Here is a 27,448-nt window from a genome sequence, read left to right as displayed (position 1 = left end):
TAACTTCTTAGCATGCTGCAGACTTCTGTACAAAACAACAGTTGATGGATAGAATGTAGAACAATGTCATACCTTTACCCCAGTACAGAGACCTGGGCCTAAATCCATAGTGTATTTGCTCACCATGCCATTCCAATTTGAACCCAGCCATATGGAAATCAGTCTTGAGCCTGTACCCCATGTGAACAGTCCAGCCCGAACTGCCAAGCCAGGTCCTCCCTAGACTGGAAACAAGCATCCTATGACTGGTTTCGGATTTTCAGCCCTCATCAACCAGGATAGCTTGATTCCAGTGGCTTGGAGGGCACGGGACTCACGTCTGAGCATATCCGTCCCACTCGGGGTGACAAATGCAAAAAGAACAATTGATGGACAGAATGCTGAAGAATGTCATACATTCACCCCAGTACAGTGGGAATTAGTCTATCAGGCAGGTGAGAGCGAGTCTGCCTCAGGCAGGTGAGAGCCAGTCTGCCTCAGGCAGGTGAGAGCCAGTCTGCCTCCGGCAGGTGAGAGCCAGTCTGCCTCCGGCAGGTGAGAGCCAGTCTGCCTCCGGCAGGTGAGAGCCAGTCTGCCTCCGGCAGGTGAGAGCCAGTCTGCCTCCGGCAGGTGAGAGCCAGTCTGCCTCCGGCAGGTGAGAGCCAGTCTGCCTCCGGCAGGTGAGAGCCAGTCTGCCTCCGGCAGGTGAGAGCCAGTCTGCCTCCGGCAGGTGAGAGCCAGTCTGCCTCCGGCAGGTGAGAGCCAGTCTGCCTCCGGCAGGTGAGAGCCAGTCTGCCTCCGGCAGGTGAGAGCCAGTCTGCCTCCGGCAGGTGAGAGCCAGTCTGCCTCAGGCAGGTGAGAGCCAGTCTGCCTCAGTCAGTCAGTGAGAGCGAGTCAGTCAGTCAGTGAGAGCGAGTCAGTCAGTCAGTGTGAGTCAGTCAGTCAGTGAGAGCGAGTCAGTCAGTCAGTGAGAGCGAGTCAGTCAGTCAGTCAGTGAGAGCGAGTCAGTCAGTCAGTCAGTGAGAGCGAGTCAGTCAGTCAGTCAGTGAGAGCGAGTCAGTCAGTCAGTGAGAGCGAGTCAGTCAGTCAGTGAGAGCGAGTCCGTGAGAGTCTGTCCGTGAGAGTCTGTCCGTGAGAGTCTGTCCGTGAGAGTCTGTCCGTGAGAGTCTGTCCGTGAGAGTCTGTCCGTGAGAGTCTGTCCGTGAGAGTCTGTCCGTGAGAGTCTGTCCGTGAGAGTCTGTCCGTGAGAGTCTGTCCGTGAGAGTCTGTCCGTGAGAGTCTGTCCGTGAGAGTCTGTCCGTGAGAGTCTGTCCGTGAGAGTCTGTCCGTGAGAGTCTGTCCGTGAGAGTCTGTCCGTGAGAGTCCGACAGTGAGAGTCCGACAGTGAGAGTCCGACAGTGAGAGTCCGACAGTGAGAGTCCGACAGTGAGAGTCCGACAGTGAGAGTCCGACAGTGAGAGTGAGTCTGTCAGTCAGTGAGAGTGAGTCCGACAGTGAGAGCGAGTCAGTCAGTCAGTGAGAGCGAGTCAGTCAGTCAGTGAGAGCGAGTCAGTCAGTCAGTGAGAGCGAGTCAGTCAGTCAGTGAGAGCGAGTCAGTCAGTCAGTGAGAGCGAGTCAGTCAGTCAGTGAGAGTGAGTCAGTCAGTGAGAGAGTAGGAGGGACTGTCAGGGAGAGTCTGTCCGTGAGAGTCTGTCCGTGAGAGTCTGTCCGTGAGAGTCTGTCCGTGAGTGTCTGTCCGTGAGAGTCTGTCCGTGAGAGTCTGTCCGTGAGAGTCTGTCAGTGAGAGTCTGTCAGTGAGAGTCTGTCAGTGAGAGCGAGTCAGTCAGTCAGTGAGAGCGAGTCAGTCAGTCAGTGAGAGCGAGTCAGTCAGTCAGTGAGAGCGAGTCAGTCAGTCAGTGAGAGCGAGTCAGTCAGCCAGTGAGAGCGAGTCAGTCAGTGAGAGTGAGTCAGTCAGTGAGAGAGTAGGAGGGTCTGTCCGTGAGAGTCTGTCCGTGAGAGTCTGTCAGTGAGAGTGAGTCTGACAGTGAGAGCGAGTCAGTCAGTCAGTGAGAGTGAGTCAGTCAGTGAGAGTGAGTCAGTCAGTGAGAGAGTAGGAGGGTCTGTCCGTGAGAGTCTGTCCGTGAGAGTCTGTCCGTGAGAGTCTGTCCGTGAGAGTCTGTCCGTGAGAGTCTGACAGTGAGAGTCTGACAGTGAGAGTCTGACAGTGAGAGTCTGACAGTGAGAGTGAGTCTGTCAGTCAGTGAGAGTGAGTCTGTCAGTCAGTGAGAGTGAGTCTGTCAGTCAGTGAGAGTGAGTCTGTCAGTCAGTGAGAGTGAGTCTGTCAGTCAGTGAGAGTGAGTCTGTCAGTGAGAGTGAGTGTCAGTGAGAGTGAGTGTCCGTGAGAGTGAGTGTCCGTGAGAGTGAGTGTCCGTGAGAGTGAGTGTCCGTGAGAGTGAGTGTCAGTGAGAGTGAGTGTCAGTGAGAGTGAGTGTCAGTGAGAGTGAGTGAGAGTGAGTGTCAGTGAGAGCGAGTGTCAGTGAGAGCGAGTCAGTCAGTGAGAGCGAGTCAGTCAGTGAGAGAGTAGGAGGGTCTGTCCGTGAGAGTCTGTCCGTGAGTGTCTGTCCGTGAGAGTCTGTCCGTGAGAGTCTGTCCGTGAGAGTCTGTCAGTGAGAGTCTGTCAGTGAGAGTCTGTCAGTGAGAGCGAGTCAGTCAGTCAGTGAGAGCGAGTCAGTCAGTCAGTGAGAGCGAGTCAGTCAGTCAGTGAGAGTGAGTCAGTCAGTGAGAGAGTAGGAGGGACTGTCAGGGAGAGTCTGTCCGTGAGAGTCTGTCCGTGAGAGTCTGTCCGTGAGAGTCTGTCCGTGAGTGTCTGTCAGTGAGAGTCTGTCAGTGAGAGTCAGTCAGTGAGAGCGAGTCAGTCAGTCAGTGAGAGCGAGTCAGTCAGTCAGTGAGAGCGAGTCAGTCAGTGAGAGCGAGTCAGTCAGTGAGAGCGAGTCAGTCAGTGAGAGAGTAGGAGGGTCTGTCCGTGAGAGTCTGTCCGTGAGAGTCTGTCCGTGAGAGTCTGTCCGTGAGAGTCTGTCCGTGAGAGTCTGTCCGTGAGAGTCTGTCCGTGAGAGTCTGTCCGTGAGAGTCTGTCCGTGAGAGTCTGTCCGTGAGAGTCTGTCCGTGAGAGTCTGTCCGTGAGAGTCTGTCCGTGAGAGTCTGTCCGTGAGAGTCTGTCCGTGAGAGTCCGACAGTGAGAGTCTGTCCGTGAGAGTCCGACAGTGAGAGTCCGACAGTGAGAGTCCGACAGTGAGAGTCCGACAGTGAGAGTCCGACAGTGAGAGTCCGACAGTGAGAGTCCGACAGTGAGAGTCCGACAGTGAGAGTCCGACAGTGAGAGTGAGTCCGACAGTGAGAGCGAGTCCGACAGTGAGAGCGAGTCCGACAGTGAGAGCGAGTCAGTCAGTCAGTGAGAGCGAGTCAGTCAGTCAGTGAGAGCGAGTCAGTCAGTGAGAGCGAGTCAGTCAGTCAGTGAGAGCGAGTCAGTCAGTCAGTGAGAGCGAGTCAGTCAGTCAGTGAGAGCGAGTCAGTCAGTCAGTCAGTGAGAGCGAGTCAGTCAGTGAGAGTGAGTCAGTCAGTCAGTGAGAGAGTAGGAGGGTCTGTCCGTGAGAGTCTGTCCGTGAGAGACTGTCCGTGAGAGTCTGTCCGTGAGAGTCTGTCCGTGAGAGTCTGTCCGTGAGAGTCTGACAGTGAGAGTGAGTCTGTCAGTCAGTGAGTCTGTCAGTCAGTGAGTCTGTCAGTCAGTGAGTCTGTCAGTCAGTGAGAGTGAGTGTCAGTGAGAGTGAGTGTCAGTGAGAGTGAGTGTCAGTGAGAGTGAGTGTCAGTGAGAGTGAGTGTCAGTGAGAGTGAGTGTCAGTGAGAGTGAGTGTCAGTGAGAGCGAGTGTCAGTGAGAGCGAGTGTCAGTGAGAGCGAGTGTCAGTGAGAGCGAGTGTCAGTGAGAGCGAGTGTCAGTGAGAGCGAGTGTCAGTGAGAGCGAGTGTCAGTGAGAGCGAGTGTCAGTGAGAGCGAGTGTCAGTGAGAGCGAGTGTCAGTGAGAGCGAGTGTCAGTGAGAGCGAGTGTCAGTGAGAGCGAGTGTCAGTGAGAGCGAGTGTCAGTGAGAGCGAGTGTCAGTGAGAGCGAGTGTCAGTGAGAGCGAGTGTCAGTGAGAGCGAGTGTCAGTGAGAGCGAGTGTCAGTGAGAGCGAGTGTCAGTGAGAGCGAGTGTCAGTGAGAGCGAGTGTCAGTGAGAGCGAGTGTCAGTGAGAGCGAGTGTCAGTGAGAGCGAGTGTCAGTGAGAGCGAGTGTCAGTGAGAGCGAGTGTCAGTGAGAGCGAGTGTCAGTGAGAGCGAGTGTCAGTGAGAGCGAGTGTCAGTGAGAGCGAGTGTCAGTGAGAGCGAGTGTCAGTGAGAGCGAGTGTCAGTGAGAGCGAGTGTCAGTGAGAGCGAGTGTCAGTGAGAGCGAGTGTCAGTGAGAGCGAGTGTCAGTGAGAGCGAGTGTCCGTGAGAGCGAGTGTCCGTGAGAGCGAGTGTCCGTGAGAGCGAGTGTCAGTGAGAGCGAGTGTCAGTGAGAGCGAGTGTCAGTGAGAGCGAGTGTCAGTGAGAGCGAGTGTCAGTGAGAGCGAGTGTCAGTGAGAGCGAGTGTCAGTGAGAGCGAGTGTCAGTGAGAGCGAGTGTCCGTGAGAGCGAGTGTCCGTGAGAGCGAGTGTCCGTGAGAGCGAGTGTCCGTGAGAGCGAGTGTCCGTGAGAGCGAGTGTCCGTGAGAGCGAGTGTCCGTGAGAGCGAGTGTCCGTGAGAGCGAGTGTCCGTGAGAGCGAGTGTCCGTGAGAGCGAGTGTCCGTGAGAGCGAGTGTCCGTGAGAGCGAGTGTCCGTGAGAGCGAGTGTCCGTGAGAGCGAGTGTCCGTGAGAGCGAGTGTCCGTGAGAGCGAGTGTCCGTGAGAGCGAGTGTCCGTGAGAGCGAGTGTCCGTGAGAGCGAGTGTCCGTGAGAGCGAGTGTCCGTGAGAGCGAGTGTCCGTGAGAGCGAGTGTCCGTGAGAGCGAGTGTCCGTGAGAGCGAGTGTCCGTGAGAGCGAGTGTCCGTGAGAGCGAGTGTCCGTGAGAGCGAGTGTCCGTGAGAGCGAGTGTCCGTGAGAGCGAGTGTCCGTGAGAGTCTGTCGTCCGTGAGAGTCTGTCGTCCGTGAGAGTCTGTCGTCCGTGAGAGTCTGTCGTCCGTGAGAGTCTGTCGTCCGTGAGAGTCTGTCGTCCGTGAGAGTCTGTCGTCCGTGAGAGTCTGTCGTCCGTGAGAGTCTGTCGTCCGTGAGAGTCTGTCGTCCGTGAGAGTCTGTCGTCCGTGAGAGTCTGTCGTCCGTGAGAGTCTGTCCGTGAGAGTCTGTCCGTGAGAGTCTGTCCGTGAGAGTCTGTCCGTGAGAGTCTGTCCGTGAGAGTCTGTCCGTGAGAGTCTGTCCGTGAGAGTCTGTCCGTGAGAGTCCGACCGTGAGAGTCCGACCGTGAGAGTCCGACAGTGAGAGTCCGACAGTGAGAGTCCGACAGTGAGAGTCCGACAGTGAGAGTCCGACAGTGAGAGTCCGACAGTGAGAGTCCGACAGTGAGAGTGAGTCCGACAGTGAGAGCGAGTCAGTCAGTCAGTGAGAGCGAGTCAGTCAGTCAGTGAGAGCAAGTCAGTCAGTGAGAGCGAGTCAGTCAGTCAGTGAGAGCGAGTCAGTCAGTCAGTGAGAGCGAGTCAGTCAGTCAGTGAGAGCGAGTCAGTCAGTCAGTGAGAGCGAGTCAGTCAGTGAGAGTGAGTCAGTCAGTCAGTCAGTGAGAGAGTAGGAGGGTCTGTCCGTGAGAGTCTGTCCGTGAGAGTCTGTCCGTGAGAGTCTGTCCGTGAGAGTCTGTCCGTGAGAGTCTGTCCGTGAGAGTCTGTCCGTGAGAGTCTGTCCGTGAGAGTCTGTCCGTGAGAGTGAGTCCGTGAGAGTGAGTCCGACAGTGAGAGTGAGTCCGACAGTGAGAGCGAGTCCGACAGTGAGAGCGAGTCAGTCAGTCAGTGAGAGCGAGTCAGTCAGTCAGTGAGAGCGAGTCAGTCAGTCAGTGAGAGCGAGTCAGTCAGTGAGAGCGAGTCAGTCAGTGAGAGCGAGTCAGTCAGTGAGAGTGAGTCAGTCAGTGAGAGAGTAGGAGGGTCTGTCCGTGAGAGTCTGTCCGTGAGAGTCTGTCCGTGAGAGTCTGTCCGTGAGAGTCTGTCCGTGAGAGTCTGTCCGTGAGAGTCTGTCCGTGAGAGTCTGTCCGTGAGAGTCTGTCCGTGAGAGTCTGTCCGTGAGAGTCTGACAGTGAGAGTCTGACAGTGAGAGTCTGACAGTGAGAGTCTGACAGTGAGAGTCTGACAGTGAGAGTCTGACAGTGAGAGTGAGTCTGTCAGTCAGTGAGAGTGAGTGTCAGTGAGAGTGAGTGTCAGTGAGAGTGAGTGTCAGTGAGAGTGAGTGTCAGTGAGAGTGAGTGTCAGTGAGAGTGAGTGTCAGTGAGAGTGAGTGTCAGTGAGAGTGAGTGTCAGTGAGAGCGAGTGTCAGTGAGAGCGAGTGTCAGTGAGAGCGAGTGTCAGTGAGAGCGAGTGTCAGTGAGAGCGAGTGTCAGTGAGAGCGAGTGTCAGTGAGAGCGAGTGTCAGTGAGAGCGAGTGTCAGTGAGAGCGAGTGTCAGTGAGAGCGAGTGTCAGTTGTCCGTGAGAGCGAGTGTCCGTGAGAGCGAGTGGCCGTGAGAGCGAGTGGCCGTGAGAGCGAGTGGCCGTGAGAGCGAGTGTCCGTGAGAGCGAGTGGCCGTGAGAGCGAGTGGCCGTGAGAGCGAGTGTCCGTGAGAGCGAGTGTCCGTGAGAGCGTGTCCGTGAGAGCGAGTGTCCGTGAGAGCGAGTGTCCGTGAGAGCGAGTGTCCGTGAGAGCGAGTGTCCGTGAGAGCGAGTGTCCGTGAGAGCGAGTGTCCGTGAGAGCGAGTGTCCGTGAGAGCGAGTGTCCGTGAGAGCGAGTGTCCGTGAGAGCGAGTGTCCGTGAGAGTCTGTCGTCCGTGAGAGTCTGTCGTCCGTGAGAGTCTGTCGTCCGTGAGAGTCTGTCGTCCGTGAGAGTCTGTCGTCCGTGAGAGTCTGTCGTCCGTGAGAGTCTGTCGTCCGTGAGAGTCTGTCGTCCGTGAGAGTCTGTCCGTGAGAGTCTGTCCGTGAGAGTCTGTCCGTGAGAGTCTGTCCGTGAGAGTCTGTCCGTGAGAGTCTGTCCGTGAGAGTCTGTCCGTGAGAGTGAGTGAGTGAGTGAGTCAGTCAGTTAGAGTGAGTCAGTGAGTGGGAGATTCAGTCAGTCAGTCAGTGAGAGTCAGTTAGTGAGAGTGAGTCAGTCAGTCATTGAGAGAGGGGGGCGAGTCTGTCAGTGACAGAGTCTGTCAGGGAGAGAGTCTGTCAGGGAGAGAGTCTGTCAGGGAGAGAGTCTGTCACAATGGATTTAGGCCCAGATCTCTGTACTGGGGTGAATGTATGAAATTGTTCTGCATTCTGTCCATCAACTGTTGTTTTTGCATGTGTCACCCAGAGTGTGACGGGTATGCTCAGATGCGAGTCCTGTGCTCTCCATGCCACTGTAATCAAGCTATCCTGGCTGATGAGGACTGAAAGCCCGAAACCGGACCTAGGATGCTTGTTTCCAGTCCAGGGAGAACCTGGCCTGGCAGTTTGGGCTAGACTGTTCCCATTGGGCGCAGGGTCAAGACTGATTTGCATATGGCTGGGTCCAAATTGGAATGGCATGGTGAGCAAAAAAACGATGGATTTAGGCCCAGATCTCTGTACTGGGGTGAATGCATGACATTGCTCTGCATTCTGTCCATCAATTGTTCTTTTTTCAGACTTCTGTACAGCACGGCTTAAAGACATAGGTAAAGTCAATATCTCTGGCTAAACACAACTTCCCAAAGGCGAGACCTATTGGCTATGCCAATGCTTGTTAATATATATAAGTCGCCCCTAGGGTAGACCATAAACAGCCCATAGGGCAGAGTGCAGTGTATTTAAAAAGCTGGACATGTATTTTTAACTTTTATATGTCCTGGCAGTGAAAAACTTGTACATTAATTGTTGACTATTGCAAGGCCTACCTCCCCCTTTAGACCAACATTGGGTTACCTTATTGCATTTAATAAGTGGTAACTTTCAATTGGGAGCAGGTAGGAAAGTTGAGTTAGGTCTCTACAGAAATTGTGATTTAAACCCTGTTTTTTAAACATTGAAGGTGGATTTTATGTGATAATTCTGAAAATGGCGCTTTTAGAAAATTTGCATTTTCTTGTCCTAACCATATGGTGCCCACAGCTTGTATCCTGGGTCACATGATTAGGTGTAGCTGTCCGTTGGCCTTTGTGTATTACTCCCACACAGTGAGACAAAGGGGAAATAGATGTTGGCAGGATGGGCTATCTCTCTGTTGATAGGGGAGCGGATGTGTGATCTACCACACTTGCACATTACAAATATTCTGGTTCAGCACACTCACAAAGGTTTTCACACTAGTCTTTTGTGCCCCTAGACAAGCTAGGGCAGATCAGGGAGCCAGGAAATTCCAAACACCTCTGCAGGGGAACAACTCTAAAAACTTCTTCTACCTCACCAGGCATAAATATTGAACCCTCAGTCTTCCACGGGTCCAGAGGTGTACTTAAGAGTTGGGTCTAACAAATGCTGCTGTGCTACTCTGCTGCAAGAATGACTGTCACTCTGCTGCCTGAGAGAGAGACTTGACCTGCACATTAAACCCAGGACCACCAGAGTGACACCAAGGACCAGTTGGCAGGCCTCCTGATCAGAACCTCAGCGACTGATAAGGCTCCAATCACCTTAAACCCTGCACCTGGAATATACCTGCTGAGAGTCCTGACCGCCACGTGGTGCCACCCTAGTCCTGGAAACCTGAAGGTGCTCTATAATCCAGGTTGTGGTTCTAGCAGGACTGACACAGTGCAACGCATTGCCACTCACATCTCTGCATCAGAACCACCACTGTGAGACACATCCTTGACATAGGAAGCTCGCTTCGCAGCTCCTTGGAACCTCTGCTACATGATGCATCATCAAGGCAGGACTTCGTATCGCAGGGCTCTAGCTCCTCGGAACCGCTACTACACAAGCCATCCTTGACTCAGGTTCTCGCACCTGCCGCTTCATGAGGCATCCTCAACGCAGGAACTCGCAATGCTCCGCAAACCTGGAATTAAGGGACTTAGTTCAACAGGCCTAACATGATCCCTATATCCAGCTCAAATTCTATTATATCAGTCTGAACTTGTATCTTTAGAACGGTACGGTGCAACCCAATAACCACAGTTGCTTTTGCACTATTTCTAACTAAATCTTTAAAATTGCAAACTTCTGGTTATTCTAATTGGATTTTTGTTGTTTTGCTGTCAAATAATTTATAAATCTTATTCCATTTTTATACATTTGTGTGGGATTTTGGTTGTGATTTCACATTATTGCTGCTTGGGTGCAGCATTAATACTTTACACTTTGCCTCTAAGTTAAGTCTAACTGCCTTTGTGCCAAGATACAAGAAGGTTAAGCACAGGTTAGGTTAGGGCTTGCTTGTATCATTTGAGATAATTATACCACAGCTACTGACGACAAACTGAACACATCACAAATCAAAACAGAAAATTGGCCTTGATTTCAATACATTTAGATATATCTACAGGATCATTTGTCTGATACAGCAACATCGCAGTGGCAACATTATTACTTATGTTTGCTATTTCCTTCTTTGTAAACATCCCCTAATAAAAGAATTGCTGGAAAAACAAAAAATAGAATTAGTGGCACAAGGTCATTTTTATATAGGATGCATCTTGTATGATCAGTATTTCTTTTAGGCAAGAGGTCTGGGGTGGCATTGTAGTACAGAGCAACCCATACTAGAATACAGATCAGACTTCTTGATATACAATATTTATCAAGTATTATAGAGCACCATGTAGTCAATTAAGTTTTAGACAAGTCAGGAATTCGCCATGTGTTGGATAGCTAGAACAAATAGGGTCACCCTCACCATGGTGCCAGCTTCCCTTCTGCTTGTCTCGCTCACTTGCCTCCTGCCTGTTACTCTTCATTGCCTACCTGTACAACCACCATGGAATCTGTTTTTCTGTCAGCATTGTATCGTTTAGCCTTTAACATTGTTCCGGTCTTATTGTTGTATTTGCTTTCGCATAGCTTAACTGTGTATTTAATAGCCTCCTGATAATCCCTTTTAATTTTGCTAACTCTGCCCCCTCAGCCGTTCACTCGTTTGTTGCTCATTTTGTGTACTGCTGTCTGTTTTCGCTGTGGTCTTCACCCGCTGTCATGGACATCTGCACTATTCCAACACCCCTGACTGCGACCACCCTGGGGCCACTCCAATGCCTCAAACTATACACCTGATCTCCCGTCAAACATGTGACCGAAATCTGGGACACCATCACCACCCTTACGCCCAACGTGATCTTCATCACAGAGAATTGGCTCAAACCCTCCTCCACACCAGCAACGCCCGACAGCTACAAGATGACACACCAGGACCGCACCGACAAACACAGAGGCGGCATCACCATCATCCACAAATAAACAATCCACTGCACCAGCACTGAAGAAGAGACCACACCGATCATGAAACATCCAAACTTCCAACTTCACACGGATAGCAGAATGACCATATGAGACACTCTCGCCTACAGAACCCTAGGCAGCCGCAGTCTGTGAACGTAACAGCAGTGGGGCCCCGTGGGGCCCCGTGGGGGGGGGGGGGGGGAGGACTTCAAGGTACGATGCAGTGGGGAAATTAAATAATTAAAAATCTGCTTCATCCCTTGAAATCCCCCCGACGCGGCCCTCTACCCCATCGCTGTTACCTGCACGGTCCGCGGATGCCCCTGGGACACACCCCAACATCATCACCAACTTCATCGCCCCACTAGCTATTGACTAAGCACTACATCTTCCTCAGCAACCTCAACGTATTCATCGACAACTTCACAGACACCAACTCTGCCGACCTACTGGAATATATGAGCAACACTGGCCTTAACCAGCTGGTCACCAACCCCACACAGCGCATTTCACACGATTGACCTGATCTTCACTACCAGTGAAAGAGTCAAATACAGTCATGTCACAGAACTTACTTGGACCAACCACACCGTCATTCACTTCCCCATTGCGGGATCCCCATGCATCTCCACCAGGCCTCCACGGGCCTCTCTCTACAGCTGGAACAACTTGACACAGATTCAATGGACAGACACTCACACACCTCAACATCATCCAGCCCGACTACGCAACCAACCTGGAATAGGTCGTCTAGAACTTCACCTCCTGGATCACCAACTGCACCGACAAAGTCGTCCCCAACAAGCCAACCAAGGCCTGCAGTTCCACCAATCAAGTCAGCTGGTACACACCAGAACACAGGACAATGAAACAACTGAAATAAATGTAGAGAAAATAGCGCACCAGCAGAAACCTCACAGACCAAGCCACCTTCAAGTCAGCCCTCAAGAAATAATACCAATACCTCAAAGATACCAAAAAAGACACTGTGGCAAATAGCATTGAAGCAAGCACCAACCACATCAATAAACTCTTCAGCATCTTCAGAGAGATCTCCTGCCTGGCAGTCACAGAGAACACCCTCACCCCCTCCCCGCCACCCCCCACATTCGTCAGCTCACCAAACACCTGGAAACAAACAACCTGTTCGGCTCCTCTCAACCCAGTTCCTACAACAACCACAGCACCAAGACCGCCATGATTGCCGCCACCGATGACATCTGCATCCTGATCAACAGGGGACAATGAGCGTTCTAGTTTCTCCTCAATTTCAACACTGTATCCCTCCACAACCAAGGACCAGCATATATCAACCATTGCCTGAACCTCCACCAACCCTCCAGAGACCTTCGCTCTGCCTCGTAGCCTTTGCACACACCACGCATCGGCCAAAGCCCAAGTGGAGGCTGTTCCTTCTACCACCTCATCGTCAGGTTCTGGAACGGCCTCTACCTCCGGACATCACCCTCTCTGGTGAAATTCAGGAAGAGACTCGAGACATGGCTTTTTGAATGAGCCCAGCACCCCAGTGTGTGGTTACCCTTGCGGGTGAAGAGCTGAGCTACGCAAATATGAATTGATGGATTGATTGACTCACTCAATCACTCTGTGTGTTCCAGCTAGTACACATCTAAATCCTTCTTAAAATATGTAAAGTTTTTGGTAGGCTGATTGCTAAACAAATTTGGAAAAATGAAAATTAGAAAGTAATTATGGCTACTTTAAAGTTACCCTATAGCAAGGGTGGACAGGGTGTTCTTGGTTTTGTGAGCTACAGACATTGAATCTAAACAAAGTGCAGCGGAGTGGCATGGTGATTAAATTGTGCACTACAAAGTCATGACACTCCTTTCTAAATGCTTCAATAAAAAGAGTAACACCAGGTATTATAGATGTCATTTAGTTGCTCTATGATATTGTGGTGACTGTCTGTAAGGCCGACTACAGAGTTAATTGGACGCTGAAACACCCTCCATCCAAGTTAACTCCTCTTGGTTGAGATGATCTCAGATTGGCTTCTCAAAGCCACAATGACAAGGAGAGTTATGATGAGGAATATACTCACCTTACTTTACATAATAGGGCTCTTTTCTGAGAGGGGATGGTACAAACATTATGTCACCCTTAACTTCTAGTGCAGTTTGTATTCTGGCCAAATCCTTCCATTTATAAATGCACCTGCTATTTCTTGCAAGTGGCCAACAGACTTCAGTTTTTTTATCCAAACCTTCTGAATCTTAGAGGATGCAACTACAAGATAACACACTCAATAGAGAAAATAAACCAAATGGGTTTTTATTTTAAACCATTTGCAATTCAGGGATATATTTATTCAGTAAGCACATATGTGGGTTTTGTATCAAGCTTGAATAACCTTAAATATCCAGGCAACTCCACCTGGACCATCATCTGACTAGCCAAAACATGTAATTTTTCTTATTATGCACTATAATTTTCCCTATATGTATGCTACAATTATCCTTAATGTACATACACTCTCTCTCTATGGGCATAGCATACTACTTGAATTGTGATGTGAATAGTGTACCTGAATTATCGATTATTTCAACAGCTTTAATACAAAAACTTGACAATTTGAAAAACCCTCTATATTTGGAAGTTAAGAAAGCAAACTACCTGAAATAGCAAGTCCTTAACTTTTCAATTAGATTATTTTGCTTTCTTACCTTTTCTTGAGCACACGTCTCATCAGCCCTTCTTGTATGTGATGATGAGAACTGCTCAATCTGACAATCATCTTGTCGGCCTCTGTGTATAGTGATGTGAAGTTTTGTCTTTGCTTACACACCTTATCACAGTCCCACTTTGCATTTGTGCCCCCAATAGCCCACATGCCTGCCTCTTACTGAAAAGAAAAAAAGAGCGTCTGTGAACCAGAATGGGTACCTTCCCTGCAAAGCCTCACTATGCAGGTGCCTACTGTATTTAGAGAAGTGGCACCTTATCAGGAACGCAAAAACAATGTGGACGAACCCAGGGAGAAGGAAGTAGTATAGACTCACTGTAGTAATAGATAGTGCCAAGGAACCATTAGGTTTTATTAAAAGACCCCTCACACATCAACCTGGTTTGAGTCATGCTTCATCATTGGGGTCCCAACCCGGCGGCAAGATGCCTCCCGGTTGTGATACGACGCGGAATTACAGCACAGCTGGTGTTGTGTATTTGTGTGAAGCAGTATAGTGCAGATTAAAAATATCTCTGGGAATCCCGACCAAATGTGTTTATTCGTGGAGGCCCAGGATATGGTTAAAATCCAAGAGCGCAACAAATGGAGTGATTTACTCTCAGTTGACTAGAGTTGGTCTACATTTTTCAGCCCAGGGATGGAAATGAGTGGGCTTTCGTAAGGACCGTGTGAAAAGTGCGTGAGTTGAAAAATCGAGCCACGTGAAAAGTTAATATACAACACACAACTAAGGTGTATTGAAAAAATGATGTGGTGTCGGTATACTTACGAACCCACTTGTGAAATGTGTAAGGAAGTAAAAAGACAGGACAAGACACATAAAAAGAGAAATGCAACATAAAGTGCAATCTTTTGCGTGATCATAAGTGCCTGGTAACGGGTCACAGGTAATTAGGCGGAACAGTGAGTCGACATAGCACTTTATCTACCCGACTGAGAGACTATGACAAAGTATGGCTTATGGCAGTTAGCCGCGGTGACTAGTAAAACAACATGCACATACTCCAAAAAGTGAGACTGTACTGCATAATGCACTAAATAGGTGTGCGGCATGCTGATGAAGTGCTTATGATCGTGGGCTTATGATGGCTCAGTGAGTACCCTAGGTATCGAGGATACTAGAGTATCAGGTGATCGGCAAGGTCGTAGCCGAAACGGCCAGCATGTCACTGTGTACACAAGCGGCCAATTAAAAATTCTATTAGAAATAGATTGCTTGTAGAGCAGTAAAGAGAATATATTTACACTAAATTAGAGTGTATGGCAGTGATTCAGGACCTGGGAGGGGTTCCCTCTGTAGTAACACTCTGCAGGTGGGTAAGAAGCAAGAAACACCATAAGTACTAATAAAACACATTGATTAGCTGCGTTCAAAAGCTAGAAAAACGAGGCAAGGGAAGAAAGCCTCAAAACGCCACAGAGCGTCTGAACGTTACTTCGTCAAGACGGAGAACCCGCTACGACCAACTTCAGTCTCCGGTGGTCGTTGCGTCTAGTGAATGCCAGGTTGGAGGAGGACTAAGGCATGGGAGCGTCCGCATCAGACTGCGTGTCTCCCATAAGCGGGAAAGGACTAGAGGTCAACTGCAAACCACACAGCGCATGCGTGAGCGCCATGATGAAGTAATGCTGAGTGTTTAGGGGCAAATTACTGCAATAGTGACAGAGTTAGTGAAAGCAAGGATGCTTTTGCAGAGTTATAGGGGGACACTGTTCACAGAGAATTACATGGGGGCGTTGACACTAGTATGCATGCTGCCCTCAATTGAAAAAGGGGACTAGAGCACAAGAATGAGTGCAATGCGGCACGTGCGTGGGCGCCATGTTAAAAGGGAAAAGAAATTAGCAAATAAAAGTAATAATTATGGCATTTACATGAGTTTCTGGATGGATAGCCACCCCTGCATGAAAGTTGAACGGCAATCGTTCATGTGTGTGTAGCTGGCATAAGAGGAACAGTTTTCACAAAACAAATATGATGCAAGTGTTGGGTAAAAAATGAAGAATAGGATGCAGACACAATCAAGGAGCGATATGGAAAGAGAATGTTAATGTATATTCTCAAAGATGTTGGTTAAAGATGTAATGGACCTGTAATGTCAAGTTGTTACCATACAGTAGACTAAGAAGAGTTTTGTGAGCAACTATACTCATAAGGTTTGAGGATTAGCATAAAGGTCTGGATGGTTTGCTCAAAGAGTTCCACAGGATATTGTCGTTCAGACCCGTCAGATGGCTGGACAGGCAGTAATCCAGCTTTGTTCCTTCTCCAAGAGACGACTCTGAATATTAGGGGTTTCCGGGTCAAGTGTTTCTATAACGACCCACAGCATGTCATTGGTGGTGTGACCTGCCTCTAGGAAATGATTTGTCATCAGGGTGGTGTTTTTCTTGCATCGGATGGTGCTGCGATGTTCGCAGATGCGGTTTTTCACTTTGCGGCTAGTCATACTGATATAGGTGAGACCGCACGGGCAGACAAAGTGATAAATGGCATGTGCAGTATTGCAGTTTGTATGCTGTCTGATGTGCCATGTTTTGCCTGGTTCCAATGATAAGCTTTTTGTGGTTTCCGTGATGTGACAGACGCTACAATTCCCGCTTGGGCAATGACCAAGAATGTTGGGAGGCCCCACGCATTCACATCCAGAACTGTGTTAATTGGTTTGAAAGGTTGGGCAGGGCGCGTAGATACCAAGGTGTCTTTAAGAGATCTGGCCCTCCTGTATGATAGTAAGGGGTTTTCCCACTTCAGTTTGCCAGTATGCAGTGTTTTCCAGTTCTTTTTTTATGATTTGTGAAACTTTATTAGAGACAGATTTGCTGGTTACAATGTATGTAAGGGGAATGGTAATGTCTGTGCATTGAATTGTCTCGAACAGCCCTTCTCGGTTTTGATAGCGTGCGTGTTTCCTTGCCTTCTCATTTGTCTTTTTGGGGTAGCCAGGATGCTGCAGCTTTGAGCTCAGGACATTGACCTGGTCCTTAACATCTTGGGCTTCACTGCAATTTCTGCATAGTCTGAGAAATTGTCCGTATGGGAGGTTTTCCCGTAATGTTTTCGGGTGAAAACTTGAGTAATGTAGTAACGAGTTGCGGGCTGTGGACTTAGTGTGTTTTGCTCGTAAGTCTACCATTTGCTGCTTGGATCTGCAGGTCATGGAAAAACATATTGTGCCTATGGATGTTGTGGGTGAACTTGAGATTCAAGTCGCAGGTGTTTATCCATTGGCACAAAACCTTGAGGGAATCCTCATCCCCTTCCCAGATTAGAAGGATGTCGTCGATGTAATCTATTTTTAATAGCTCTTTTAATTGGCTGCTTGTGCACACATTACTGGCAGTTACGGCTACGACCTTGCCGATCATCTGATACTAGAGTATCCTCTATAACTAGGGTACTCATAGGGCCATCTTAAACCCACGATCATAAGCACTTCATCAGCATGCCGCATGCCAATTTAGTGCATTATGCAGTACAGTCTCACTTTTTGGACTATGTGCATGTCACATCCGGCTAACTGCCATAAGCCATGCTTTGTCATAGCAGTTTATCCACCGACTGAGAGACTATGTCGACTCACTGTTGTGCCTACTTACCGGAGACCCGTTAACAGGCACATATTATCAGACAAAATATTGCATTTTATGTTGCATTTCTCTTTTTATGTGTCTTGTCTTTTTTCTTACTTACAGGTTTCACAAGTAGGTGTGTAATTATATCGACACCAATTTTTTCAACACACCTTAGTGTGTGTGTAGTATTTTCACTTTTCACGTACCATGAATTTGCCATTCACACACTTTTCACACCGTCCTGACTAAAGCCCCCTGATTTCCATTCCTGGGCTGAAACATGTAGACCAACTCAAGGCAACTAAGAGTAAATCACTATTAGTTGCAAACTTGGATTTAAACCATGTCCTGGGCCGCCACGAATAAACACATTTGGTAAGGATTCACAGGGATATTTTTAACCTGCACTATACCACTTCACACAAATACACAACACCAGCTCTGTAATCAGGCATTGTAGCACAACCGGGGGCATTCAGCTGCCCGGTTGGGACACTAATGATGAAGCATGACACCAACCAGGTTGGTATGTGAGGGGTCTTTTAATAAAAGCTAATGGTTCCTTGGCACTGTCTATTACTACAGGGAGTCTAGACTACTTCCTTCTCCGTGGGTTCGTCCAAATAGTTTTTGCTTACCTGATCTGGGGATAGGGACTTTCCCCGAAATGTCCTCGCTTTCTCCTTGGTTTATACCTTATCAGGAACTTCAGAGCATAGCCCTCTGCCTGCTGTGGAGAACCCTGCATTTTTCAGTTAACATTATTTATGAAAACATAAGTTTCATGCTTTCATGAAGACTGCCAGTGTGCAGGTTAGCCCTCTCGGCCTTGTCCCCAGGCTCCTAATGACAGGAGGCTAAGAGGCTGAGGCATGATCCAGCTACAGAGTGTTATTTCAAAATAAAACATTCTGTATCAGCATGTCTGGATTGCCCATGTCTGAGTGTAGTAGTTGAACTACAATCCCCCTCATACAGGCAAATTCCATTTTATTTAGTAGACATACTACGCATGCTCAGGCAGCACATATAGGGCCAGATGTATCAAGAATTGCTTTTGTGATTCTTACATAGCGAATTTTACCAATAAACTATTTAAGAATCGCAAAATGTAATGTATGTAGGAATTGCAAATAAAATTGCTAATCCCACTTATTCCTTAATAGTGAATCGCAAATTGTGATTCACTATTAAGGAATACCTTCCCATTCATTCCTATGGGCCTACAGGCCCATAGGAATGAATAGGATTGCATTCGCAATTTGCGGGTACCTAGTAGGTACTCGCAAATTGCGTATGCAATTTCACGTGTGCCAAAAGGACACGCTGTTGCACCCCTGAAATATGCATGTGTGCACATACATGCCCTAAGGGCATGCATGTGCGCCACATGCCACTTAGGAAAATGCTAAAAAGTTTTTTTTTTATAGGAATTTTCAGGATACCACCAACTAGGGGTTTGTGAAAATTTGCGATTCCTTAAAGCCAGGTCCCAATTTTTTCTTGCTTCCTTCATTGCATTTAAGGAATTACAAATTGCGATTCCCTAAATGCATTTGCAAAATAGGTAATCGCAAAAATTGCTATGACCTATTTTGCGAATGCCTTTTGGAATGATACATCCCAAAAGGCTTTTTCCCGTTCGCAAACGGGCTGATTCGGCCTGTTTGCGAACGGGAAAAAGCTTGATACATTGGGCCCTATATCTGCTACAATGTGGCTGCCAGGGCCACATTTGTGCATCTTTGAAGCCAATGAAAAGCAATGCATAGCAGCTGGGCTAGGATCCCCAGCAGTATACCAGCTTTTTATAGGGCTGTGCTTCTAGGCCAATCTATCATGAAGCTGGGAGATGGATTGCGATTGGTTTTCTCCAATTTAATTTGCCCTTTCTGTTCCTGGGAATCACGGCTTGCTGGTTCCAATGGCCAGCACCAGATTCCTGCTCTGTTGTTGCCATGGAGTCTACAAGTTGCCAGCTAAGTAAGCATGAAAAGTAAAACAAGCCTTTGTAATGCAGTAGGTCTCACATTAGTTAAATGCAGAGCTATTGGCTTTGCAAATGGCAAAGAAATGCGGCGTCCACCTGGCTTTGCTTTTTTATTTATTGACTTGTAGCAATGGCATCACACAGCGTTTTAGCTTTAGTTGTTTAAAGCTAAAACACGGCTACAAAAGTAGATAAATAGGGAAAAAAGCTGTGCAGCTGCCTTTTTTTCTGTCCATTTACTATTGTAGCAATTGCAGCTCACCTCGCTTTAGTTTTAAATGTTTAAATCTAAAGCACAGCGTGATGCCATTGCAATAAAAGTAAATAAATGGGAAAAAATTGCAGTGTCCGCCTGCCTTTGCTTTCTTATCTGTACACTTTTGTAGCAATGACAGCATGGCACGCTTTAGCTTTAGATGTTTAAAGATAAAATAGCTGCATGCTGCCATTGATACAAAAGTCAATGCAGTGTCGTGCTGGTCAGCAACAGCGCAGGAAGGACAATAGCAATGACCAGAGGGAGGGTGTGTGAGATAAGAGGCAACTGATGGCCAACCCAAAAAAAAAAAAATATTGGTGATGTCCGCTGGGAGGGAACCAAGCACACAAAGGCAAGACATATGGAGACTAGTAACCAACCAGAGTAAAGGAAATTAGAAAGGCAGGCGAACTACCCAACTAGAGGTGCTGTGCATGTTGAATGCCCATATCCTGAATAGACTAATTTGCATATAGCCAGGTTCTGAACTGGGATGGTGCAGTGAGCTAAAAAACGGTGATGGATCAAGCCCTGATCTGTTGACTGGGTAGGAGTGTTCTGATTAACTCAGATACTCTGTCCATCACCACCCCCTTTTTGAAATTATTTTGGCCACCATGAGTGTGGAAGGGTATGCTCAGACATGAGTCCCTTGCTCACTGCACCATCAGGATTCAAGCAAGCCGGGCCGAAGACGGCTTTAATGCCAGAAACCGGTCCCCGGAAGCTTGTTTCCTTTCCAGTGAAGAATTGGCTTGGTAGTTTGGTCTGCCCTGTTCCCATGATGCACTGGGCCAGGGACAGACTAATTTGCATATAGCCAGGTTCTGAACTGGGATGGTGCAGTGAGCTAAAAAACGGTGATGGATCAAGCCCTGATCTGTTGACTGGGTAGGAGTGTTCTGATTAACTCAGATACTCTGTCCATCACCACCCCCTTTTTGAAATTATTTTGGCCACCATGAGTGTGGAAGGGTATGCTCAGACATGAGTCCCTTGCTCACTGCACCATCAGGATTCAAGCAAGTCGGGCCGAAGACGGCTGTAATGCCAGAAACCGGTCCCCGGAAGCTTGTTTCCTTTCCAGTGAAGAATTGGCTTGGTAGTTTGGTCTGCCCTGTTCCCATGATGCACTGGGCCAGGGACAGACTAATTTGCATATAGCCAGGTTCTGAACTGGGATGGTGCAGTGAGCTAAAAAACGGTGATGGATCAAGCCCTGATCTGTTGACTGGGTAGGAGTGTTCTGATTAACTCAGATACTCTGTCCATCAGCACCCCCTTTTTGAAATTATTTTGGCCACCATGAGTGTGGAAGGGTATGCTCAGACATGAGTCCCTTGCTCACTGCACCATCAGGATTCAAGCAAGCCGGGCCGAAAATGGCTGTAATGCCAGAAACCGGTCCCCGGAAGCTTGTTTCCTTTCCAGTGAAGAATTGGCTTGGTAGTTTGGTTTGCCCTGTTCCCATGATGCACTGGGCCAGGGACAGACTAATTTGCATATAGCCAGGTTCTGAACTGGGATGGTGCAGTGAGCTAAAAAACGGTGATGGATCAAGCCCTGATCTGTTGACTGGGTAGGAGTGTTCTGATTAACTCAGATACTCTGTCCATCACCACCCCCTTTTTGAAATTATTTTGGCCACCATGAGTGTGGAAGGGTATGCTCAGACATGAGTCCCTTGCTCACTGCACCATCAGGATTCAAGCAAGCCGGGCCGAAGACGGCTGTAATGCCAGAAACCGGTCCCCGGAAGCTTGTTTCCTTTCCAGTGAAGAATTGGCTTGGTAGTTTGGTCTGCCCTGTTCCCATGATGCACTGGGCCAGGGACAGACTAATTTGCATATAGCCAGGTTCTGAACTGGGATGGTGCAGTGAGCTAAAAAACGGTGATGGATCAAGCCCTGATCTGTTGACTGGGTAGGAGTGTTCTGATTAACTCAGATACTCTGTCCATCACCACCCCCTTTTTGAATTCATATCCTGAATACAGCACGTCTTGCAGAGAGAGCGCAAGGGCTGCCTAGGCGAGACCAAAAAAGAAAAACAATTCTATGTATTTGATTGTGAGTGCTTGAGAGTGTATTGGATTAAGTGAACATGCGTCTGATAGTACGTTTGAGCCGGTCAATAAAAGAGAAAGTGTGATAATCTGAGTTTGAGAGTTTGTATGAATAAATGAAAGTGTGTACGAGAGAGTGAGTGAAGGAGTAGGAACGTGTTAGAACGAGTAATTGATTAGAGGTTGTGAGAGTAAGTTAAAGTTAGTCAGTGGTGTAGCTATTATTGGTGTAGCAGATGCTGTTGCACCAGAGTCCAGAGTGTGCATAAGTGTGTTAGTAAGAGAGAATGGGAATCATAGAAGTACGAGTACATTTGTGTGTAACAGAGAATGAGTGAGAATGAGCAAGGAAGAGAATGTGAGTTATAGTGTGTGATGGGAAAGAGAGTAAATGTAAGTGTGAGTGAGACACATTACATCTTTTAATAAGCAACCTCAATCTGTTGTAGACACTGCTCCTTTCATGGCACAGCGAACCAAACTTTGCGATCCAGAGTAATTGCAGGCAATATGATCACTATGGTATAGCTGAAAAGGTTTTCTAGTATGATAAATGGATAAACAGTGATCAGAAAATAAAATGGATGATCGGCCTCATAACCAACTAATTAACACCTGTACTGTACTAAATACATTTCTATGTGAGGAACTGTCAAGGGCTGGTCTGCACAAAGGCAAAAGTCTTGGTTTCTCCTCAGTCAGAAAAAGCCTGTTGCCTTTTTCAGGACTGCAAACTCCAAATTCGGGAGACTGGAGCATGCAGGAGAAAAAGTAAACCAATAAAAAACACCTATTCCATTAGAGGAAAACACTGAAAAAAAGAAACTTATTATAGTAAATGTTAACAGGACAAGAGTAAAAAAATGCACTAGAATACAGGCAAATCGAAGATATTGTGAAAAAACAGTGAGGCAAGGTTTTATGACTGAGCAACATCTTGTAACAACAATCAAAGTTGTTACACACCAATGTTGCAAGCCGTCCCTTTATACTGTGTTATTTTAGGATATGACCTTGGAAGAGAGCATTCGGAAACCAGAAACTATGCTGTAGCCTTTTAGATAGGGCATTCCCATTCAATCAGCATGACTTTTAATATTCTTACCCCATCCCGACTTGGTTAGGACCAGAGGACCTGTTCAGCAACATGAGGAAGGAGAACATGAAAACGGTGACAGAAATGATAACACCAGCTGTGAGATGCTGCTGAATCATAAAAAAATGGGTGACTGCTGTACCAGCAGCTCGAAATCATTGTGTACATGGAGAGAATTTAAAACATTGAACCCTAAGACCCAGTGCAGCAGGTAATCGCACGACATAAGGCAGCATGTCCTCAGTGCTCAGTCCCTCGGTGCACTATGCCCATCAGCCACTGGGCAAAGTGTGGCTACCACAAACGACGCGCCCTCAAGCAACAGAACAAGACCAAAATGTGGTTAGATGTGTATGTTTGTGTAGGAGCAAACTAGATTTCTGTCTGCATGTCTGTTCAATATGTGCACTCTGTGAAATGCTACTAGTATCTGTCATTGAAATAATTTGGCCAGACCATTGCTAATGCACCATTACAGCCCTATCTAAAAATGATGTATTCATAGTCAATAAAAACCATGCAGGGTTGCAGCTTGCAAAATCACTCTAAGGAAGATAACAATGGTTCAGAGTCTTTTATGTGTTTTACCAGGGGCGGCTCCTCTGTTTGAGCGGAGATCCATCATCCCACTTAAAAATCCCTCCAAAGCCCCTAGATGAAAAATAAAAAGGTAATTCATTACCATTTAATTTTTCATCCTTCTGCCTGAACTACATGACGTGACCAGCGCGCAAAGAGGATGCCAAAATGGCAGGGGAGGCCTGTATACCCTCCACCCAACCTCAGCGCGCGGGAAGTGACGCGCCTAGCGTGCCACAGGCCACTCTGGGGGGACTCCTCCCTGAGTCCCCGCAACCAGAGAAGGGGGTGGGTTAGTGCCCAGATGGCACTAGAGGGACGCCCTCTTGAGTTGCCTCCTGCCTGGGCCACGGGCAGCCGCAGAGATGCCGCTGCGAAATGATAGCAGCAGGGAGAAGGGTGGGCCGTCTTGAGAAGGCCAGCCAACAATTTGAAACCTCTATCCCAGCTGTCTTAATACAGCTGGGTTAGAGCAAGTGCTATACTCCAGAGCGCTGTGGAGCATCGAGTGAGGCCCCTCCCTCCAATCAGGGCACTGCTCCCATCGTATGTGACAACAAAAAAACAAAACGAGCACCAATATTGCCAATTATTTACACAGGGGTCACTGCTGACCACTCGACTTACTGAACTAAACAGTAACTCTCAGGAAGCTTGTTTGTCCGGAATGAATCCACTACTTTTAATTAGTTTTTGATCAAACACATATAATTGAAACACATTTCATAAACCTTAGAACACAACACTTATTTCATACCAAAGTTGACGTACAAAGACAATTTCTCTCATGCAAAAAAACTTTCATTCAGACATTCATACAAACAATACAACACATCAATATATATGCACTCTTGACATCAGTTAATATACAAATTATTTACAATTTTAGTTCTTTATAAACAAACATAGCATTGGAAAAAACGAATTCATATGTTTTGAAATAGTAAGCATTTAACAAAACATTCCTAATGCTGAATATAAGGGGTCTACGCGTTTCGATCGCCCCTGATTTTGGGGGGATCTCTTCGCCATCTAAGCGGCGCCGGCTGTCTGAAGGAGTATACAGGAGCCGTTTGGTGTGGAATCCCCTGATTCAGTCAGATGAACGGAGCAAATAAGGCGGAAACAATCGTCCTCCAATCCGCATTATAAGCGCCAGACTTTGAACACGCATAATACAAAATTTCAAGTGGCTGTGATAGCGAGAACTCGCCCTATCCCCCTCAAAAGAAATCGAGCACCTTCGAGGCACGTGGTCCTGAAGAGATCCCCCCAAAATCAGGGGCGATCGAAACGCGTAGACCCCTTATATTCAGCATTAGGAATGTTTTGTTCAGTAAGTCGAGTGGTCAGCAGTGACCCCTGTGTAAATAATTGGCAATATTGGTGCTCGTTTTGGTTTTTTGTGATTTCTTTTTAGGCTTGTCCTTATTGCCCGTTAGCCTAGACCCAGTTTTGGTTACGGTCCCATCGTATGTGAGAAGCGCCAGGATTGGTCTAGGGAGCTTCTTGGTAGCCGAACTGCAGTCGCGAGAGGTCCGGAGCAGGAGTAAGGAAAGTTTAATTTTATTATATTTTAAGTTTATGTGCGCACATCTGTTTATTTTTAGATTGTCATTTTATTTGAGTGCTTGCGCCCACTAAGCCTCCCAGTTGATGCCAGCCACCACTGTGTTTTACACCTTATTAACACATATGAATTAATAAATGAACGGTTTAGCAATCGTCAATGCCCAGTGTACGCAGGCTTGTATGAGCAACATGTAAAAACTACTGGTGATGAGACTGGCCATGCAGGAGGCCTATTGTAGTATTAATTACTGTCAGAGTTTTATTTTCAGGCATGAAATATCCTCACATTCAGATGCAAGGGAGACAAAGAATTCTCGAAGTTACCTGCGTTACGTCACGTGACCTACGTGGTGAGTAAATTAACTGCCAGTTATAATCTCCCTTCGAACTTCAAGAAATTCTGCATACCTGAAACATAAGAGTGCCAGTTGCAAAGGACCTGGTCCTGACCTCTTAAGAGTGATTTGAAAAGGGTGCGAATGGATGAGAGGGTAGAGGACGACTTGACAAGCTGGCCCGGTACACTGCAGACTCCGACGGTTGGCAGAATGATGAATGTGAAGCCACTGCAAAGCCTGAACCCTAACAAATCTAAGACAGATGGTAGCTGGTTCAAGACCCACAGCTCCAAACACTAAGGGAAGCATGAGTGGACGAATGGCACTTGGAGGGGAAAACAAGTAGTTGTGTTGAAGGATAATGGGGAGCGATTTTGACGATGATGGAAGAGGGATGAATGCGTCAATACTGGGGTCAATGAGTCTGGGCATAAGCATGTGGTGGAAGTACATCTTAAAGGAACTATGGGGTCTGTTGTATAATGTTGTCCAATGCCGGGCGAAGATCCTTCAATTGCTTGGGTGTGTACGGATACTGATTCATTGTTGCTACCTTGTTGGATGGCTGAAAAATTCTAATAAAAATTCTAAAAAAGGTGTGTGTCTGTTTTTTATGAGCTGAGAAGACCTCACATCATTACAATTATTTATGCATTAAAATGATATACTCAAATGTGTCATTTGGGTATGTTTTTTTGTAAACATTGTGTTCAGCAGTAGTTGTCTTTCTCACAATACAACTTGTATTTTATAACATTCAGGTCTACTAATCCTTCAGTTTTTTATTTGAATGGAAAGTAGGGTAGTGGAGCAGTCATTACATATCTGCTTAGTGACCCCACGACAAGTGCTATACTTATGATATTCTTGATATTACCCAAAGTCACAGAAACTAACACCACAGCCTCAAACAAGCAAGACAAAGAACACAACAATGCAGAAAATATTCATACATTTTACTAGCAGCATAACTGCAAAAAGTGTTCTTAAGTTTGTATCCCAATGATATGGCTTTTATTAATGCTCCTGGAAAGTTTTAGAAATTCACAACATTGCCCAACCTGTAACAGAGGGCTAAGCTCCACTACTACAAATTAATATAGTACTTCCAAAGTATCCCGTCAATTAGCATGGCAGACCTGCAGGTTGTCAGCTGACACTAATACGAAACATGTGTGATTGAGGGGAAATAAAGGCTATAGAGGTAAATGTCGGTTAAGGCAAGACTGTTCAATGTAGGACATTCTTCTGTAACTGACAGAACAAGGTGAGAAGATTTCAATACCATTGGAAACAGGAAATGAACATCACTTGCCTTGTAAAAAAAATTGGTGCGACCCACTGATCCAACCTTTCCTGTGTGGTTCATGAAGCAAATATTGCCTTCCGTAGCCCCATAGAGTTCACACATCTTGATGTCACCAAATCGATCAAGAAATTCTTTCCACACATCAGTACGGACGCCATTCCCAACTGCCATGCGCACCTTGTGATCCTTCTCGCCTTCTCTCTGTTGAATTGAGGGAATGAAATAAGGTTGATTGCAATAAGATTGATTGTCATTGCTCCTTCATGTCACAGACAAGGTGTTTATTCGTTATACTGTACAAAACATTTTTCTAAATCTACAGCACATTGAAAATCAAAGATGAAATGATTTAGTGCACATGCATTGTATTAAGGTAATCTGTAAAAAGAGAAGCGCATTTATTAGACACAACTGAATTATTTCTAAATAGTCACTGAAGAGCAAAATGTAAGTCTGTGTGCAGCAGATGTTGCTGTTGTTTCACACTTTTCCCCTGAAAACTTTGATTTTATTACAGAGACCACTTTGGTGCCAGCTTAGTGCTAGACTGCATTTGGCTATTGGTGCCTCAAAAAAATCTTCTGCTTTGTTATGAGGGAGTAACTATCGTTATCGAGTTTTTGGGAATTGGACTGGTTGGTGGCATTCTATGGTATGGTATTCAGTGAGTGATCCTTATTACACCTGTATAATCCATGCAATCACCTGAAAGAGGGCCCAGGTTCATCTCGAGCAAGTGTGTGGTGTCATTTCTCTAAACATATGCACAAAATCCCTACTAGAGAGATGTAAGTCTATATCTGTGGTTGCCACCACTAGGGGCACTGATCATCTCCCAAGACCTAGTTATGGAAACTTTATCAATACAAAGAGGTTTTTTCACGGTCTTGGAACTTACCACACTACACAAACCTTCCTCTAAAGCAAGCGCTCTTTAAGTTTGGAAAGAAAGAACCCCAAGACATGTGTCTGTGTGCTAGTCTTGTTTATCCATTACTTTGAAACAACTTGGGACCAAAGAAGAAGAGATGAGTGTTTTCTAGCATGTAGACCCAACTAGGTGCCTACTCCATTTCCAGCTAAGACCAAGACAGGCACAATTCTTCTCTAGACCGTAACATGCTAACTTGGCTGTCTGACCTGAATCAATCTGTCAGCTTCCCCAGTGAATACAGAGAACCCAAACAGCCTAGGCCAGCATAACTGTTTAGGAGATCTGCAGTGTTTACACCAAGAATTCAGAGACCAGCTAGGACCCACATAGCAAGCAGATAGTGGAGGTGAGACATCTAGGTGGTGGCTCTCTTTGGATGTTCATCCATACTAAATAAAAAAATCTAATGCACTTGCATGCCCCAGCCTTCATGACACTTTGAAAGCTCATAGAATTCCATTTTCCCTTATGT

The 27,448-nt window shown here is 47.1% G+C and overlaps 1 protein-coding gene across 1 annotated transcript in view; it reads right to left on the bottom strand.

The window, feature by feature from the left end:
- SLC27A6 (solute carrier family 27 member 6) overlaps positions 1-27,448 on the bottom strand; it is a 504,875-nt gene that overhangs the window by 175,844 nt on the left and 301,583 nt on the right. Inside the window, exon 5 of the mRNA XM_078675611.1 lies at positions 26,049-26,243. Within this exon, the coding sequence (XP_078531737.1) occupies positions 26,049-26,243 (195 nt within the window). The remainder of the gene's footprint in view (positions 1-26,048; positions 26,244-27,448) is intronic.

The sequence above is a fragment of the Lissotriton helveticus genome, chromosome 2_1 (genome assembly GCF_964261635.1).
Source record: "Lissotriton helveticus chromosome 2_1, aLisHel1.1, whole genome shotgun sequence".
Taxonomy (NCBI): Eukaryota; Metazoa; Chordata; class Amphibia; order Caudata; family Salamandridae; genus Lissotriton; species Lissotriton helveticus.
Note: the sequence above shows the minus strand (reverse complement) of the source record. Positions and strands in the feature narration are given on the sequence as shown.